Source organism: Anas acuta, chromosome 5, assembly GCF_963932015.1.
Source record: "Anas acuta chromosome 5, bAnaAcu1.1, whole genome shotgun sequence".
In the NCBI taxonomy this organism is placed as follows: domain Eukaryota; kingdom Metazoa; phylum Chordata; class Aves; order Anseriformes; family Anatidae; genus Anas; species Anas acuta.
In genome coordinates, this window is record NC_088983.1 from 17,402,985 (window position 1) to 17,423,447 (window position 20,463).

The 20,463-nt window shown below is 35.4% G+C and overlaps 1 protein-coding gene across 6 annotated transcripts in view; it reads left to right on the forward strand.

Annotated features, from left to right (window-relative positions):
• The window catches only part of TTC7B (tetratricopeptide repeat domain 7B), a 132,001-nt gene that overhangs the window by 43,202 nt on the left and 68,336 nt on the right, over positions 1 to 20,463 (forward strand). For all 6 annotated transcript variants that reach the window (XM_068682962.1, XM_068682967.1, XM_068682963.1 and 3 more), the window contains 8 exons: positions 2,972 to 3,050; positions 5,172 to 5,344; positions 9,184 to 9,247; positions 12,845 to 12,982; positions 16,782 to 16,865; positions 18,099 to 18,203; positions 19,499 to 19,616; positions 19,814 to 19,871. In XM_068682962.1, coding sequence (XP_068539063.1) covers positions 2,972 to 3,050; positions 5,172 to 5,344; positions 9,184 to 9,247; positions 12,845 to 12,982; positions 16,782 to 16,865; positions 18,099 to 18,203; positions 19,499 to 19,616; positions 19,814 to 19,871 — 819 coding nt within the window. The remainder of the gene's footprint in view (positions 1 to 2,971; positions 3,051 to 5,171; positions 5,345 to 9,183; positions 9,248 to 12,844; positions 12,983 to 16,781; positions 16,866 to 18,098; positions 18,204 to 19,498; positions 19,617 to 19,813; positions 19,872 to 20,463) is intronic.

Consider the following 20,463-nt stretch of genomic DNA (forward strand, 5'->3'; position numbering starts at 1 on the left):
ATGCTAAAAGGAAATGCTGTCAGAAGTTTTCTAAGGGGCATAGAAGTTGATCTTGCGTTATAACAGTTAATCAGATTCTAACAGAAGCTTTCGGGAGTGTTAGTGCCAATAGGTAGGCACAAGAATGCAAGTAGCCCCAAGGGCATTTACCTGTATAGAATTCCAATAGAAGATCAGTACCTTTAAATCCTGATTCCCAGTCTGTAACTGGGATAGTGCAACTGGGTCAACATAGTTTCTTTTATTGAAGATTGCAAGCAGCAAACATTTTGATTAGTCTTTAAAAACATTAGCAATATGCAACTCAAAAGGGCTTGGCTCTAGCATGTGCTGGTGGGAGGCAGTCATACAAACACGGAACCAGCAACGTTTGTCCGTGTTCTCTTCGTCAAGTCTGAAATTACGAGGTGTGTCAGCTTGAGCGCATGTGAATGTACCTTAAAATTCCTTGCCTCAAGAATGGAAAGGATCTCAAAGTCCTTTACAGACACTGTGGATCATTGCTGTCCAAGTTAACCTGCCCTTGTGCTCTGGAGTTGTATCAGTATGGGTGGAACTGCTAGAAGGCACATCACAATAAAAAGCAGGTAAAAGGTATGTGCTGGCTTGAAGGAAAGGCATGTGCCAGAATAGCTGCCACCCTATTCTCCCAAATATTACAAACTGTTAACAAATACAGGAAATGTACTTTGCTAAAAGCAGTGTAGTGTTGAGATCAACCATACTGTTCATGGTATATTTTGCTTCATTGCTTTCTCAAAGCATTTAACTTAATTCTTGGCTGATTTAGATTGTAGTTTTGAAGTGTATCTTTTTTAGTACACCTTGTAGAGAAGACGCTTGACAAATTTGTATTGTGTTTGTGTTTTCTTGTGCAGTGGATCATCGTTAAATGCTTTATGAAGCAAAAACTAACTCTGTATTTTAAGTTTTTTTTCCTGTACAGTCTTGCTGCTTTTTCTATGATGCCGTAGAACTTCAGTCACAAGTTTCAGTCCCTTCTAGATGCTTACCAAAATGTAATAAGTAACTAACAATAACATGCCATGAAGTTCCGAAGGACTTTTAAAAAAGTTGCATTCTTCTTCATAGAGATTTTGTTTTGGTTGTCCTTTTAACACTTCAAAAGACAAACTTCATATGGAATTTTAGGAAGCAGTATTTTTTTTCCCCATCAAATATTAATTTCTGTGATTTGAAGTTCTACTATGTACTATATGTTTTATCTGTACTGGGAAATTAGTATTTCAAGTTGACAAGTTATTATTTTTTTTCTTATATGTTCATGCTCTTTTTTGATAATTTTGCAGGCAACTCTTCAAGTTTTGGCCAGTGTGGGTTTTTTGTTTGTTATTTTTGAATCTTGTTGTGAGGACACACTTGTGAATTTGCAGTACAGTCCTTGAGAGGAAGCTCCATTCGTGAGAAATATGCTCTAGCACTTAGAGGACTTAAAACTGGGATTCCAGTGGTCTGGTTTTGGCTCTCTTGAATACGTATCTTGTGGTCTTGATGAATGGTAGGTATTTCGGCTTTCCAAAGGTGCTGAACGTATCCAGCTTCCATTACGTTCAGAGGAGTTTTCAAAATTTGCCCTGCTGACTTTCTGTACTTCCTTCTCTATTCTTTGAGTGGGTATATTATTTATTAGCTATTATGTGAAATTATATATATAAAAAAATATAAAAAATGTTTTACAAAGTTGTTCACATGTTAGATGTACATTTAAGATTTTTTTTTTCTTAGCGAGCTAACTGGTCACTTATAAAATAGTTTCCTTTCTATGGTCGAGTTCTGCTCTAACATGTGGACTTCTACGATAGTTATTTCTTGTGTGACTGAGTATTTCTTCTTTACCAACTGTTGGCTTAGTATCATAGAATCACAGAATGTTTTGGGTTGGAAGGAACCTCATAGGCCATCTAGTTCCAACCCTCTGCCATGGGCAGGGACACCTCCCACCAGACCAGGCTGCTCAAAGCCCCATCCAGCTTGGCCTTGAGCACCTCCAGGGATGGGGCATCCACAGCTTCTCTGGCAGCCTGTGCCAGGGCCTCACCACCCGCTTACTTCAACATAGCATTCAACCTCTTCATAGAGGTTTTGTTACTTGGAAATGTTAGAACTTTTAAAACACTTATATAAAAAGTCATTTTAAAAGGTGAACTTGTGCTAGTGAAACACATCTGTCTCTGCTGGAGACCGAAGTTTCTGAAACATGTTGATAATCCTTCATTATACATAACACAGAAAAGAAGTGACCTCTGTCATGTAATCTGAAAAGTAAAATAATTAATGAGTTTCTAGGTAAACTCTGTAAAAGTTGTTGAGGCAGCAGAAGCAGCAAAGGCAAAGAAACTTGAGTTGTAGAAGCCACACCAAAAAACAGTGGGAGTCAAGAACAGAACACTGATTTCCCAGTCTTCTCTTCTGGCCATGTGGTGGGCCTCACTGTGTCCATAATCTTTCCTGTGTGAAAAGAAGATTAAACAAAAAAAAAACACATTACTTTCACTGAGTATTAAGAGATTTACTATAATTTCCTATTTTCCTTTGTTAAGGTATCAACAGGCAGCTAAAAATTGGATCCTTCCCCAAAGTTGATGCAATGGAAAGGTTGATGCAATTGAAAGGTTGATGCAATTGAAAAAAACCTATCACTTAAAACTACTATAGGAGCCCAACCAACTTCAGATTTTTTTTTCTTTTTTTGGATTGGTCACTTCTTGCACTTTTCTTGCTTTCTCTTGAGTTATCTAAAGATCTGATTTTTTTTCTCCAATAATCTGGCAGTGTATGTTGTTACAATAATCAGTGGTGGGGTCCCCAGATTTATGTTTCACAGAAAGATGCAGATGATATGCAGGAAAAAAAATGTATAGTGTAGAATTTTAACAACTTTATCATGTAATATATCACAGTGTTACTATATTCAATTTGGAATACTGTCAAATTTTATGTTTATATACAGGAACTTGACAAGAGGAGTTGGTAGATTCAGAGAGTTACTAAGAGCTGTTGAAACAAGAACTACACAAAATCTGCGAATGGTAAGTTATATTAAACCACATTCCTATTGCAGCATCAGAGTTCTAGTAGGCAGGTAAAGCATAAATACAGTGGATGAGATAGAGGCAAATAATCAGACTACAGCATACTGATCAGGACCTGTTCTCTACTACTTTGTAGAGCTATGTTTCCTGGTTCAAATGAAAGTTTTAAAATAAAAAAGAATGCTTGATGCCCAGTTTTTACCTTAGCTCTCTTTCCTATTTGTGGTTATGGTAAAACCTGATTGATTTCTGACTGACCATGCTTACAAGCTTAATATAATTGCCCAATTTGTGATTTGCCCTTATTTTAGAAGGATGTTATTTTCTCTTCCTGTAACGTAATGAGAGTGAGGACAAAGTACAGTGACATCACGAGTTTTTTAAATTGGAAGCTACTGAGTTATTGTTTCTTTATTTTCATAATAAAGCTTACTAAAGAGAAGGAAATAAAAAGGGAAAATCTTGAAGCTGTGTTATTTATATCATTGTAAAATAAACCTCTATCAAATAAGTGATTCACATTTATTGCATTTTTTTATATAATAAAGGGCCAAGACTTACATCTTTTGCTCTAAGGTAACAATTTTTAAAATGTTTTAGATTAGTATCCTAATACTGCATCTTTAAAACTTTCGACATGGTAGTAAGGATTATAATTGGTTTATTAATTCATTTCTTAATTCATTTAATAACTGATTCATAATAATCATATTTAATTTGTTAAATAGAAGACTTTCAATGGAGAGGGATAATATTGGAAATGGTAGGAGAATAAGTGGTATAGGAATTCAGGTAGAAGATGCAGAAGATCGTATGGTGCTGCCCATGCCTTGAACAGTACACAGCTGTTGCTGGGAAGTACTGCCAATTCTGATGTAAATTTAAAGCTTGCCTTTTTTCTGCTGCTGAGTTTTCATCATTGTCATAGGTAGTCATGTAAGCTTGTTATACATATATATTAAGCATTAAAGAAAAAATTATACTGGTAGCTATGGATTATAAGATGACTTCTCAAAGCTTTAAATGTATATTATTACATAATATTTATGTAGGTATTTTTGCACTTATATATTTGGTACCAAGATTAATTTCTCAAAGTTTTTCATGTCTGTCTGCAACTTACTTTTACTCTTGCTAAACAGCAACAGCAGCAAACACCAGCATCTTCAAGTCCAAGCTGTTAGAAGTCCAGTTTGAGTTTAGGTCTGGGTTTGGGTTTAGATTTGGGTTTGACATTGGCTGGCTGCCAGAAGCTCACTCAGCTACTTTCTTACTCCCCCTTCTCAGCAGGACAGGGACAGAAAGATAGAAAAACTCATGGGTCAAGATAAAGACAGAGAGGTCGCTTACCAATTACTGTCACAGGCAAAACAGACTTGACTTGGGGAAAATTAAAGTAATTTATTGTCAGTGAAAATAGAATGGAATGGAGAGAAGTAAAGACAAAATCTAAAATACTACTCCCCTCTTCCCCCACCTCCCCAGGCTCAACTTCACTCCATTGTTCCTGACTCTTCTACCTCTTCCTCTTAGCTCCAAGCAGTACAGGGGTGATGGGGAAGGGGGGTTGTGGTGAGTCCCTAAAAGTTGCTCTGCACCACTCCTTCATCCTTGCACTTTTCCCATGCTTCAATGGTGGATCCTTCCCACGCCTTGCAGTTCCTTCAGGGACCTTCAGGGAATATCCATATGCTGCACCATGGTTCTTTCAGCAGGCTGCAATGTGGAAATCTGCTTACTGTCATCTTTTCCATAGGCTATAGGGAAACACTGCCTTGAAAGGCAGTAGAGGTTATCAAATATAAAATACCTGAAAATATACCTGAGTGCGCTCCACTGTTAGCAGCAACCATTGGTGTTGTTGATACTTTGAAAGTATCCAGACTTTCATAGGTAAAATTGAAAAGTTGACTTACTGCTGTTTTTTTTTCTTTGTGTTTAGAGAATTGAACTGTGTACTTAAACCTTTCAAACAGCAGAATACCTGATATTTTAGATGATTTAAAATCAGAGAAAATACGTTCCGCATGACTAATATTCATTTAAAAAACTCCAAGCATTTTTGAAGAGACTGGATTCAGTATTTCTAATGAAAATATTTATCTTTCAATTCTGTAGACAATAGCAAGACAACTGGCTGAAATTTTGTTACGAGGCATGTGTGAACAGAGTTATTGGAATCCACTGGAAGATCCCCCTCACCAATCACCGCTAGATGATCCACTTCGGAAAGGTTCGAACACGAAAAATTATGCACTCAGTAGACGACCACGGGTATACACTGGAGAAAAGTATGTTTGCGTTTGTACCTATTTGCTTTCTCTAATTGCAATTGTTACCCTGTGCCCTGGGTAACTTAGTTTATATTATTGAAAAGGCAGAAGGTATTGGACAATGAGAATACTGACGTTTCCTGTGCTGTGTGTATGTATATGCCATGAAGAGATCTAAGGAAGCAATGTGCTTCTCCAAGCAGAAATTTGCAGTGTATGCACAAGACTTTTTGCTCTCAACTCTCAAAATGTCGTTTATGTTAGAGTCATTATCTCTCATTATCCTTGCGATACAAAAGAAAGCATAATATGCATCAATGTCTTCTGTCATTTTGAGATATTTGAGAGCTGTTTGCTCTTCTACCTCTTCTGCTATCCACATTGCAAGTGGCTCCCTCCAAAATAGAAAGTTTGTCTAAATACTTCGAATCAACAAAATTGCAGCTAATGTGTTTGTGTATGTGTATATTGTTTTTCTTTTTTTTCCCAAAACAATTGCTGTTAGTATTAAACATGGATTGCCATTTCCTAGAATTTGGACTTTCTTAAAATTTAATAGCTTGTTCAGTGATTTCTAGGGTAAAATTGCTTCCTTAAGACCCACTCTGACATTTCCAAAAATTATATTGAAGGAATTTTGTACCTTATTATTGCCTTTGGTTGTAGCTTACTGCCTGGAAGTAACATGTTTGCGTCAAATTATAGAGGCGAAATCTTAACCATTTTGCAGTCTTTTTTTTTTTTTCTTTGCCATTAAGTTTAATCTGATGAAACTTTGTTGCATGCTTGTAATATTCAGTAAAACTTTTGCACTGCTCTGCTTGTATTTTATGCACAAGTCCTTGAGGGATCAGGTCATTTAATATAGCAGACAACCACTACTTGCTTGCTTTGATATGTGCTAGAAAGCATTGTGAGCCAGAGAACTGAGAAACAGACTGTAGCAGTGGAGATAATGATATAGCTAAAGTTATGTTTTGTTGTAGTAGGATAGTGAGTGCTTTACCTACTAATGCAGATGGGAAGATTGGAATTCCATTTAAACTTAGGAAAAACCTTATTTTCAGAACTGGAAGGGGTTGTAGAGTCTCTGTCACCGGAGATACTCAAAATCCAACTGGACACTCTCCTGAGCAACCTGCCAGTTGACCTTGCTTTGTGCAGAAGACCTGGACTAAACAATCTCCAGATAGCCCTTCCAACCTCAACCACTCTGTGAAATTGGTGTGATTTGGGAGTCTCTTTTGAGGATGCTGTTAGCTGATTCAGATGAAATTTTTGACCTTTTTCCTCCAAATAACTTGTTTTTTTTCTTCTTTTAAATGCTGTCCAGACGTTGCCAGGAGCTGTGAGCTCCTGAGTTTGTCTTATCTGATTATGTCTTGGATGTTAAGTCATTGAAAGGCAATGTTTTGAGCTTCTAGAAAAGATGCAGGCATAGAGTTGAACATTTAATTTTTCAAAACAGTTACTGTGTTTCTCTGCAAGGACATAATTGACAAACTGTACATGCAGCCAGCCTTTATGGTAAATGAAATACCTGGTTTGTGAATACACCTCGATCACTGAAATTAAAAGTATGCATTTGTTGCACACACTTTCTTTGTTCGTAAGTGATATGCCATAAACATAAGGTCAATAACGCAATTACTTCAGTGTTTGTAATTAAATGTGCAGATAAGCAACCCCCACTATGTTAGGTTTTCTGGCTTTTTTTGTTGTTGTTTTGTTTCATTTTTAATTTATAATGGTGAAAGATAGGAAGGCTCCTTGTAGAGAACTCTGTGTAATTGATGCATCTTAAATACATTCTTAAACTTGAGAAATTAATGGTTCAAAATAAACCTCGGCTATAGTACCAGATAGGGAAATAATTCATTAATCATCTATCTTTCACCATAGGGCAAATGAAGGCCAATAAATTTCATACCTATTTCATACCTAGCTTTTACTTTCAGTGCCAAAGAAATTTTTCAGCCATCATTTGATTGAAAAAGAAAAACAAACAAAAACACACAACAAACAAACCTACAATTAAAATCTTCACAGTGTTAGACTATACTGTCTTAGTTTTACTGATTTCCTTTATGCTGAATGAAACTTGCTTACGGAACTTGGAGGGTAACTCCAAAAGGTTCGTGGAAGAAGGGATAAAGATTACTTTCAGCTCTATAATTATTTCTGCATAATATTGTTGAAATTTGTTTCCTAATATTCTGAAGTAATTTATAAGGAAATCTTTTATGCCGAGTCACAGATTTTCTCAAGCATTCAAAGACCTACTTGACTTCTCACAGTAAATACTAAAGAATAGTCAGTTCCTCTGTTACAGCATATAGTTAGTGTGAAACTTTTTTTCCTGGAATGTGGCCTTGTTATTATTAGCTGCATATATTGGAAATTTCAATTAGTGAGTACTTGATACAGCAGTAACCCCACATAATTGTGGTGTCATACCACATTATCACATTACTAATACAAAACAGAACAGCCTTTACCTTCAAAGATTTCTAGCAATTCTGCTTCCTTAGTCAAAAATACTTACAGCAGGCTTCTTAGGCTCAATCTTTCAAATTTATTTATGTTCTTCGTTATCAACTTATCCTTCTGCAGAAACATGCCTCCTTTCAAAAGCATAGCTTTGTCCAGTGTAATTTTCTCGTTCTTGGGAAATGTAAGCAAGAAGTTCCACAGTTTCAACAAAGCATATAATTAAGTGCTTTTCTTTGGTCACAATAAAGTGATTGATACGAGATCAGACAACACGTCTAGCCTAGTATTTCATCCCCAACAGTGATCAAAAGCAAGTACCTAAGACGATGACTACGAAGACAGACTTATAGGAGAGTTCTTCCTAGGTATTCCTCTGACCTCCAACTGTTTGAGTCTGAAATCTTGTTTTTGTCTTGAAATTTTGTTTTAAATATGCTGTCCTATTAATTAATAGGACATATTAATTAATATGTCCTATTAATTATTATTATTAATTAAGTGAATTATCATATTAATTAAGTGAATTCACTTCTTTTGAGGATGGTATGTGGTGTATGACTAATAACATTTATGATTTTATAGGCCTCTGTTACTGCCTCTTCAGTTTTCTTTATCCTCAGTTTGGTAGTCATTTTGTAATACCAATTGCCTTTTTTGCTCTGCCCTATTACTGTGGAGCTAATTCATTCATCAGCCTGCATCTGTCAGGGAAGACAGAAAATGTCTGAATTCAGTCATCTATATTGAGCTTTTTGTATACATGAGCTGAAGGATTTTCCACGCAGTATCTGCATGAAGAGCGTTTTCACTGAGACAAGCATTAACTTATTTACAAATATTTATTTATGTTCAAAGTTTTTCAAAATATTTATAGGTATTCAAATAGAAGAAAATACTGTTTGCTTTCCTTTTGATAAGCTTTGGTGTAACTTCCCTATGTTCTCTGAGGAAGTGATTTCCCCAGTAAATATTTCTACTTGCTATACTGCTTGCTGGAAACCATTGCCAGTGAGGTATATTAGATCTACTCCCAAGTTGTTAGACTCTGCATCGAAGACTGGATAGGTAAATGGGGAGCTTTCTGCTTCCTCTAAAAGTAGTAAAGTTTGTAGCTTAGTCCTATGCAAACGTTCAGTATTAAGTCACAAGTAATTATATTTCATTGAAAATATATACTTTACTGGCTTGCAAGTAAGAGGGATGATGGCAAACAATTTTAAGCAATTGTTTTTTTCTGTGTAAGTTAGTATTTATTCTCTTTTCTGGAAGTCTTTCAGTTTTTGAAGTACTCTTGCTGTATTTGTGTAAGATACTCCTAAGAGTAATGTTTTCTGCTTAAATAATGAAATTCTTGTTTTGAACAGCATCTTTTGTCCTCAAGAAAATACAGAAGAAGCCTTACTGTTGCTGCTTATTAGTGAATCTATGGTAGGTAAAAGAGAGTGAATATGCATGTGCTGCATGTGTATGTGTGTATTCCCTTTTCTTTTTTTAAATGAAAACAGAACATTTTTTTGTCTTGCTTTTTGACCAGTGTTTCATTTTCTGTTAGGAAAGCAGGCAGTTACTTCTGAAACTCAAGCTTCTCTTCTGAGGCAGCAGGATGAGTTCAGCAATGTTACGAATAGGAGTTCTGCTTTTGGAGTGGCTGAACCTAGCCTCATCCAAACGATAGGCAGGTGAACACAGAGCCAGGTCTTTGATTTGGCATTCTTATCGGTATGAACCACTGTTACACCAGCGAGTGGCATTCAGACAGACAGACTCAAAATGTAAGTTATTTCTGTTGTAAAAAATAAGATAAAATAAAAGACTACTAGGTAAGCATAAGAAACATAGCCGAAAATATTTTCCATTGTGCGTTAGAACTCAGATATCACTCAAATATGTAAATTATTTTTGATGATACTGACATTCAACATTTGCTACTGGATTTTTTTTTTCAAGCCTCCTAATTTCCTCAGTAGTTGATTCCTTTCAATGGCCTCCTTGTGCCTTTTATCAGTTTTTCATTTTTTCCTCTAGCATGATTCTACTAGTCATCCATTAACTATCATGTAATGACATTCTCATACCAGGTTATTTGCATATTTTCCAATGACAGAAATGAGAAGCTTAAGCTCTAATCTTGGCTGAGCCTCTTACTGGAGGGGTGTAACCTCTAGGGTCTCAGGCATCATATATTAGTACGTCTCATTACATGTCAATGAGACTTAGTCTTTTAAGTTCTGTAGGTGATTTGAATGCTTTTACACTCTGGCATAATTTCTGTTTTGGTAGTTAAATAAGATCAGAACAGTTTAGTGGATGTCCGATTTGAACTATATTAGAATTGCACACTTACATAGTAGTGCAAACTACTATCCTTATTACTAGTGACCTACCTTGCAATGTATTCATGGCAGAATGTGTCACCAGAAAATTAGACTGAGCAAACATTTTCATGTACTGTGTGTTGCTTTTGCTGCACGATGCCCTTACCAAAAGGGTGGTAAGTTTTAAACCATAAAACTACTCATCAGTACACACTTGTCTTTGTGAGAGTTATCTCCCTGAGAGTTGAGAGCTCTTATTTCAGCTTCAGTGCATGCGAACTCTTGCTAGCTGTAGTGATTAGAAGTAATACATGACTTACAATTTTGAAACCAATATTTGGCTAAGTGAGAATGATTACAGAAGATGGAATAAACTATTGTTTAGAGATGGTGTTGTATTATCAATGTAGTATGATCTCTTGCTTGTTTGGGAATTATTAAAAACATAAACAGTGCTTCAAGACTTTTGTTCTTCATGAATTTAAATTGGAATACAATTTAAATTGGAATATTGGAAAACAACATGGAAATCTGACATATAAGTGGCATTTTGTGTAAATAAACATAATCAAATTTTTATATGTATATAAGCCCCAGATCGTACTGCTAATTTCAGGGAAGTGTGGTGCACTCTAACATCGTAACTCCTTATTTGGATTAGATCTAGTGCAACATATATTCAGAAAATTGAATTGTGACAGTGGATTGTAAATGACACTTATGTGTCACATTGAGTTCCCTGAATTTCTGAATTTGGAATGGACACGTTGATGGGTAAGATTTAAATTGCAATATTTATGAAAGAAATGCACTGAGAAAGATAGTTCTGTGCTTTTTAAGTATTCTAATTCTCTTATATGTACATTTCAGAGTACAAAACACTCATTTAGCCACACGACTGCTGCTACAGTGTACTGTCATACATAACGAGGAAAGTCAGCTGCAACTCTGCCATCACTTACTTTAAGACGTCCTTGTATTCTAGCTGTTACACTTGCAAAGTTAGACCAGCCTTTCCTTACCTAAGCAGGAATGAATAGAAAGGTAGGATATAAAGGACTGAGATCTCCAAGTTGCAGTGGGTGTACATGTTGCTGCATGTCAGCTGAGCTGGAAGTAACAAAATCACAGAAGGGTTCAGGTTGGAAGGTGAATGAAAGCAGAAAATGACTGTTCAGATATATATTTAATACTTAACAAGGCATCCTCTCCCATAAACTGCTTTGGCATTGTCAGCCATTTTTTCACAAGAAGTGCTGTTTCATAGCTTGTTTTGTACTTGTAAGGAATTAACTCAAGAGTGATTAAACGAGGAGTTAAAAAGGAAGAAGTTCCTGAAGCTGCCTAAATATTTATGCAGTGTAGAAAGGAAAAGGTGAAGACTTCTTGATCAAAAGAAAGTACAATGTCTTTTTTGGGGTGTATGTGGGGGTGTGTGTTTACAAACCAAGCTGTGGATTGTTCAGTTGATAAATCTTGAAGTGTCTGTGCATTTTACGTTCTGTGCATCTCTGAAAAATTATTTCAGTATTTAATTATTCTGATTTTAATGATTCTTTGAGTATGATCAGAGCTCAAAATGTTATACTATTAAAGCAGAAAAGCAATTTATTGGTGCTTAATGATGTTATTCCTCCCCTCTAAAGGGGGGGGGGGAAGGGAAACAAACTGTCCATTTTAATTCAGCCTATTTAAATTTAGTTCAGTTTATTTAAATAAATGTATTTTAAAATAATTTTAAAATAAATTTTGGGTAGACATGTGTGGTGCCAGGAGTTGGACTCGATGATTTTTATGGGTCCCTTCCAACTTGGGATATTCTATGATTCTATTAAAGGAAAGGAAAGGAAAATGTATTAAGGGGGCCACATCCTGCCCAAATGAAAAGGGGAGGAGAGGGGAAAGACAAAGAAGGATCTTTAACTTCCGTATTAAAACTACCAGATATATTCCCATTGGCACAAATGCTACTATGTAAATATCACCAAATCTACAAATAAAGAAGATACTCTGAGTAGCTGAGTATAGGTAATCTTAGCTACTGGGAGGCTTGAATTTTATTCTTTGCTCTTTAACAGGATTTCTCTGTGAACACAGTCAATTCATTTAACCAGGTCTAGTTCAGTTTACACTTTCTCAAAAGGAAATGTTTAAGGACTTAGGCTTGCAATGTGAATTTCACAGAACAGGGTTGAAAGTGTGAACACGAGTTGATTCTGGACCTGTGCTTGGTATCAGGGATAGTTTCTGTTCTCATTAATAATTCCAGAAGCTGATTGTGTGGTTATCTTGGGCAGGTAACTACATGAAAGTAAGAAGGTAGTCTCATAATGTTATGAAGACAAAAAAACTTGATTGCTTTATTTTACAAAAAGATGGAATAGGAGATTTGAAGGTCATTATCAAATGCTTTACTTGCCTTCAAAAAAATTTAAAAGATGACTATGCATTATGTTTAAAAACATACTTTATTGGGTTTCTGAGAACTTTCATAATTGTATATGCTATGTAATATGTGTAATTAGAATCAAGCGATTAAGAATAGGTCCATATAGAAACATAAATCTTTCGGCTAATGTGACAACTTGGTGATTCAGACTTTCAGTCTGATTAGAACAGTAGTTACCTGAGCCAAAACAAAACAAAACAACAAAAAAAAACAGGTTTAATTATAGTGGCTGACTTGGTTTCTTTTTGGTATATGTTTCAGGCTAACCGCGATGCCGTATTGAGCCGAATACCAGAACACAAAAATGATCGTATCATCAGTTTGCAAAGTGCATCTGTAGTATATGATTTACTTACGATAGCCTTGGGAAGAAGAGGCCAATATGAAATGCTCTCAGAGGTTTGTCCATTGCAGTGAATATTCAACTGCATCTTTGTTGTTTGTTTCTGTTAATCATGTTAGTTGTCTTAGTATTCTAGGGCTAAACAAATACAGGATAATGTCATTCTGACTACTATAGATACTTCCCATCCAAAAAGGTTTACTGTCTGAATTTTTACAGGTGACTCGAGGTCACAGAAATGGTGAAAGGTGTGAGAAATGTTTAGTGGCACGGGAGTTCACATGCTTTTTAGCTGGGGAGGCATGGATCTGCTTAAAAATATGCACGTTAAACAGACAGCAGGAAAGAAAAGCAAAACATAAAAGCTGTTGAGGAATGACTAGAAGAGTTTGAGACAGCCAGAGACATGAACTTCAATAGCTAAAGTAGCAGGGCTGAAGTACCACAAGAAAAACAAGATTTTGAATGTTCATAGGCCTTTTCCTTTTGATTCTTCTGTTTCATTTGGTCTAGAGAATTTAGTTGCTTCTGATTTCCCTTTCAAAGCTTAAAAGATATAAACTCAATTTTTCTAACTGTGCTCGTTTGAATATATTGCCATGAATCTACTAATGCGTGTTTGTAATAAGATACAGATATTAATGGTTGGAGCTTTTTTCCACCTAAAATATTTTCTAATGAATAGATCACCAGTATTAATATCCAGACAAAGGATTTTTGAGGTTTTATTTTGAAACAAATCTATTTTGTGCATCTCATATTATTTGGAGTGTTCCAAATTTGTAGTAGTTAGTAAAATGATTTTGGACTTGATAAAAGGGGAATGTATTACTCTTTTTTTTTTTTTTTTGAGGTCTGTAGGAAAGTGTGTTCTCTCTTACAGATGTCTTGTGTTTCTGCATCTTGGGTGCATTTTGTTAGACTTAGTACCTTAGGAAATTTTCAGATATTGTTAAAATTGTTTTTTGTTTGTTTAAAATCTGAGAAACAGCCTGCTCAGCCACTCTTTGGACAGAGCAGATCTTTCTGCTGCTCAAAACAGTGCTCACCCAGCAGCAGAATACTGTAGATGACCGTGATTAATTACTGATATCTGGAACGAATATTTTAGCATGTGTGGTAAGAAAGCATGTTCAGGGATTGATTTGTTAAGAAATCACACCCCTTTACCATAATAAAGGACTATTTTAATTAGGTAAAAGTAAAACCCTAGTTTTTCACTAATATATGTTGATAGTGATTCTTAAATCCACACTTTCTGTGATATTAAGCTCTGAATTGGAGTATTCTCCCCTTGAAAATATTGCAAAGATGCAAGTTGTGCATACAGGTCAATTTTAATCAGTATACTGGAAAACGAAACCAAGGAATATGAAAGTTTATACGAAACCATGATTCTGCAATATAACGCAGGAAAATTTGCATTTACCTGCTGGTACAGACACTGTCACCTTCATGGAACTTTAGGCAGTTGCATCAAAGAAAGCTGTGGGAGACAAATCTCCATATATTTTACATCTAGATCTGTTTAAAGGGTAGATATTAGCAATTATTTAGAGGGGAAAAAAAAAAAAAAAAAACACTTGAAAACTCTGATTTCTTTCTTCTTTAAACAGCTGACAGGGTTGGTGAAACCTTTCCTTTTTACATATTAACCTACTAAGTGGGCAGGGGGGTGTGTAGCCCTGGGTTACAATTACAGAATCACAGAATGGTTGAGGTTGGAAGGGACCTCTGGAGATCATCTAGTCCGACTCCCTTGCCAAGCAGGGTCAACTAGAGCACAGTGTGCAGGATGGCATCCAGGCAGGTTTTGAATATCTCCAGAGATACTCCATAGCCTCTCTGGGCAAAACTGTTAAGGAAAAGTTAGATCTTGTTTTCTTAAGTGGTCAGACTCAGAAATAGTATTTGTAGTTCAGGGTGCTTTCCAGACATTTTTTTCAAAGTGTTAGTAGTTCTTATCTGGTATCTTTACACTGTGGCTGGAATAATGGATTTGGTTTTGGTTTCAATTATAACAGATATTATATTATTACTGTTATTCGCATCAAGTTTTATTATTTTTTTTTAAGTGTTGGCAATCTTATTTCAAGATGAGCACAACTTAAACATTTGGTTAAACCAATTATTTAAGTTCTGTTTACTGGAAAGACCTTCAGAGCTCTAAGATCAGTCAGGAAGCATCATAAATCAGAGAAATGGGAAGAATTCCCTGGCAGAATTCTTCTCTATTTTATATGGGTCTTTACTTCCTCCTTGTTGTTGTAATCCTCATTTCACTGAAGAAAACCAAAGCAGATGAAAATAGAGGGTTAAATGTGTTTCTAAAACAATGTCTGAAAAGAACAGACACAGGCCTTGTATGTCAAGGTGTTGTATGTGATGAAATGTCTTCCTGTTTTTAGCCTCCCAGTATCATCCAGAAGGACTGTTTCTAAATAAAGGTATATGCAGAACTTCCAGAGTGGATGTTAAACACAGTAAAAGACAGTCACTTGAAGTACTTATTTTTGTAACTGCCACACTGTGTGCATAGTCAAAGACAGGTACTTGGCAGAATTGCCAAATGTGCAGGAAATCACAGGGTGTTAGCAATAAGGTTTCCTCCATCAGGTCAATATCTGCTCTCACTTTTTCAGGGCCATGTCTCACTTCTGAGGGAATGTTTCAGAACAGCAGTGATCAGCATATAGATCATTGGTTTAGAGTCTGAACAGCATATAGATTATTAATTAGTCCATTGAAACTCAAGCCTTCTAGAATACAACTGAAGACCCTTGTGTTCTGTGTTCTTATACTTTATTTTTTTTGTTTTGTTATTATCAGCTTCTCCAACTTTTGTATTTTCTGTCAGTTAGAATGGGCAAGCAATTTTTAATTAAGTGAGGTATAGAAAATTGTTTTTGTTTCTAACTGTGAATCAGTGGCTCGGTATAATTAATGCTCATATATGCACACATACGTGCATATATAGAAATGGGAAAAAAAGCATCATTAGGCAGTCTATTATTTGGGTACACACTACATACCTGGCAGTGCTTTCTGAGTTTGAATGTAAAAACTAATTCATGGTCTTGCAATTAAACCTATACATTATAGCTGTCAGATCAGAAAAGCTGCTTCATTAATTTCACATTGCAGATGGGAATGTTAATTGCTGAAACAGTTTAATCCAGAGAAGCATTCCACCTTTCAAGTATTCCAACTCCTTAGAGCTAGCCTGATAAGCAAAAAGAGCATAGCAAAATGAAATAGTTCTTATGGAAAACAGCAGATACCAAACCTTCAAAATTAGCACAAAACATGATTGCAGTATATTTAATTTCAGTTAGTAATAATGAATTTCCTTTTGGAATTCCATTATTAAATTAGAAAATCTCAGCAGAGTATTTAGCGTGCTAAGTTAAAATTCTTAGGTTCACCTGAGAATATTATTTCTTTCTCCTCTCCCACTTTTAAGTGGTATTGATAAGTATGTACGGTGCCATTGCTAGACAAGTGTTCATAAGTTAAAGAATGTGTGTGTACAATTTTTCTTTTCACTTAAGACTTCTCTTGCCTGTTGGAGCTTTTGCTCTAGGTACCTTCATTTAAGAATAAGCCGACTGATTCTTATCATTGCTTCTCTCAGACTGAATAGGACAGTAGGAGTATGTTAGTATATGGGAAATCAATTTTCAGTTCAATTTTTTTTCCTCCGTATATAGTCTGGCAGCTGTTTCCACTTATTGAATAATTCATATTTTTGTTTACATGTATTTTATATGTTAGTCTATAAGAATTTTATACTAGTATATCTTCTTAATAATTGAAGAATGTTCCTTTAATGAAAATGTTTCCCCGAAAAAATAGTGTTTAGAAAGAGCCATGAAGTTTGCGTTTGAAGAATTCCATCTCTGGTATCAATTTGCATTGTCCTTGATGGCAGCAGGAAAAGTAAGTCTTAATTTTTTGATGTAATTCTTGTTTTGTTGGCTTTTGATAACAGTATTTGGTACTTCTATAACTTTTCACCTGTATTGTTTTTGAAATTAATTCTCATCCGTAAACTGGCTAACTACACTGTATTTGTGAATTCATGCCTAGTGTTGTAGAAAGAATGTAAAAATCCTTTTATTTTAAATGGTTTCTAACTTAAGAGGACTGAAAGCTGATGGTAGGAACTATCTTACCAACAAGCTCAAGCTAAGCTAAATGAATATGAATTATACCAGATCATGTTTTCCAGTAAAATCACTGTTCAAGCGCAGTTTTGATGAACAAATGTTATTTCTAGGTACAAATTAATGCCGATTAATAATGCTCTTGTTCTTTTTTTTTTTCTTTGGGAATTTGGCTATCTCTATTATTGTATTTGAGACTGTGCATGCTGTGCTATTAAAATGAGAAAAAATATATATTCTTTTGTAATCTAGTAGATTTTATTATTAGATGCAATCTTCTATTTACAGTTCCTTTTGCTTTTCCATCTCACATTATGAAAAATAAATTATATTAATTATATAATGTAAATGCTTTTTTCTTTTTTTAAAGATCATTCACAGTAGAGATAACTTGCTTATCTTCAGTATGGGGGAAAGGAATGATTTTATTTCTTCCAAAGTTATTTTTTGAAGTATATTGATTCTTAAAGTGCTTGATTCTTGTCATTCTCTGTTCATTTAGAATGCTCTCTTAAATTGCAATTGGATAGAGGAAAAAGAATTTAAAAAGAGGAGCAATGACAGCCTGTTATAATGTCTTGTATTATATCTACTGTTCTTATGTGCTGCTATAACTCCCAAAGAGCACTAAAACATAGCTTGTTCTGATTACCGTCCCCTGTTTCTGCTCTTTCATTTTCCTTGATGTAATGTGAGCCCGTAGGCCTACCAAAGTTTTTAAATGCATATCAAAACTGTTTCCTGAATTATGTACCATTGGGAATACATTCTGAGCAAATATTTCACCTGAGACTCTTCATCATAGTTCATAGGAGGAGAATAACTACAGCAGTGGCTAAACTCTTCTGTTCCATGGGAAGAGTTCTTGTGACAAATTTTCAACAAAATGTTCAGTAATGGCTCCTACATGTAGGGGAAAAATAAAGCAGAAAATGGAAATACTAATCTTGCATCTGTGAAACGTATTTATGTTTTTAGTAATTTCAATGGAAAATGTTTTTAACAGTCTGCTCGAGCAGTTAAAGTCTTGAAGGAATGTATACGTTTGAAACCAGATGATGCAACTATTCCACTCCTTGCTGCAAAGCTCTGTATGGGATCTCTCCACTGGGTAAGCCTTGCCACCACTGTTGGTCTTTTCAGCAAGATCTGAGATTAAAGTGCAACAAAATCTTGGTATAGAGATGTAGCAAATAATTTTGGTCAGTGACTGTGCATAAGATCGTCACAGAAAACATAGTACAGATAAGTGTATGCACATGTACATCCCTGTTGCATGGCTTTAAAATACTTGACAGCAGTGGTTAAGCTTATCCACATGGCATATCTTTGTACTGATCTAAGACAGAATGTATTAGAAATTGAAACGTTGTTGGCATACAGAGATTAAAAATTTGACTGATGTCTGTAGAAAATAACTATCTTGGGAAGTGAATGGGACAAATCCCTCATTCTTTTTGAGAAACTTTTCCACTGACACCATGTTTGGAGACAGCTGGTGTTCATGAATTCCTAGTAGGGGCAGCGTCTTTTGCAAAAGTGTTACTTGAGTTGCATTATTCATATCCTTGAAACTGATGAATCTATACAAATAACATTAAGGTGGTCTAAGATCATAATATGAATTTTCAAGAAATAAATGTAATTTTCAAAAGAATATTTCAAAAAGAATGAGAAGGGTCACAATCAGAAACTGAGAAAATAGCACAGTAGTAGAAATACGACTTGTTGAGGCTGATAACAGTAGTTTTAGTAATTAACATAGATCCTACTTCTGTAAATTGCTCCCTATGGGTTGACTCTGTATGGAGTAGCTAGCTATACTTAGCATTTACATTTACAGGGATGGATTCAAACATTTATTTAATTTTCTTTCTAGATTGTTGAATAACATGCTAGCCTGGGTATGCAGTTAAACCCTGATCTTTTACAAGTTGCTTTCTTCATGAATTTGCATACATTCAGCAATATTTTATGTGATGCAGGGATTTGCATGGCTATAGCCTTTGCAGGCTTGGAACCATGTTTTTTGTAATCGATTCTCTTAAAGAAATGGTTTGTGGGGCAAGAACTCAATATTAACTATGAAATGCAAAAATGGTAGATGGCAGGTATAGAACAGAAATGCCTTCTTAATTTAAACGAAAAGGTGAAAACATAGTAATTTTGCTTTTTGTACCAGTGTTTATTTCAACCATAAGAGTGGGTGCTTCAGCATTCTTAAATCTGCATTCCATACTGTCAACTTAGCAAGAAAACTAGGTCTAATGGAAAGAGGAGCAGTACTAAAAGTGTTTATGACTGAGATTTCAACAGATTAAGTGAGCATAATATACATATTGTGCATTCTTCTCATTAAGCTTTAGCTAGTTTTAGACTTATATGGATGTTTTATAATGTTTTCAGTTGGAAGAAGCAGAAAGATTTGCCAAAACAGTTGTTGATCTTGGAGACAAAACGTCTGAGTTCAAAGCAAAAGGCTACTTGGCACTGGGATTGACTTACAGTCTGCAGGCTACTGATGGTAAGATAAGAATAAACACTCAAATCTGAAAATTCTCATGTTGCCTAAAAAAGGATACCTATCAGAATACTAGACTTAATATTAAAACTTCTGTGTGCAGCCATTTTCCCTAGTCAATATATTAGCACTAGTTCAGTGAGCATGTGGAATGAAATCTCTTGATCTTGCATATCACTGATTAAATATATCCTTTTTAGCATCTTTGCGAGGGATGCAAGAGGTCTTACAGAGAAAGGCTCTTCTTGCATTTCAGAGGTGAGTGGGTGTTAATCTTTTCATTTAATTCTGCCTGTGTAGTGAAAAGCTTATTATGTGTTAGAAAGGGACTTGTAAAAGACTGTAATGAGGATTTCACCTCTGGGAGTTTGCCTTCATGAGTACAGAATGTATTTCTTCAACATTCACTTCATCATTTTCTGCCAGAAATATCTAAATTGATTCATAAGGATTTCCTTTTATTTCATTTTAAAGACATTTGTGTTACTGTCTAGTATAAAATATTTGCTTAGAGGAGGATTCTGTTCTGATCTAGAAGGAAATAATAGTACGATGCAAGGTTTTAAGTCATGGTTCAGTGTGATAGCATTTCTGGAAGAGGTAGTTGCTGATCAGGTTATATAGCAGGTTATCATTATTTATGCCAGTACAGGCAGAATGATAATCAAGGCCCTACTGCTGTGGTTCAGGGGTGAAGTGCAGGTTGTAAGCTCAGACAAGAAAATAACTTTTATCTGGAGATTTAATGGTGTAGGCAGTGACATGGCAAATGCCCAGTCTTCCACGTGCCTTACACAGAAGCAGTGCTGTTGGAGGTAACAATAGTTCATTCACAAGAGTTTGACTCTAC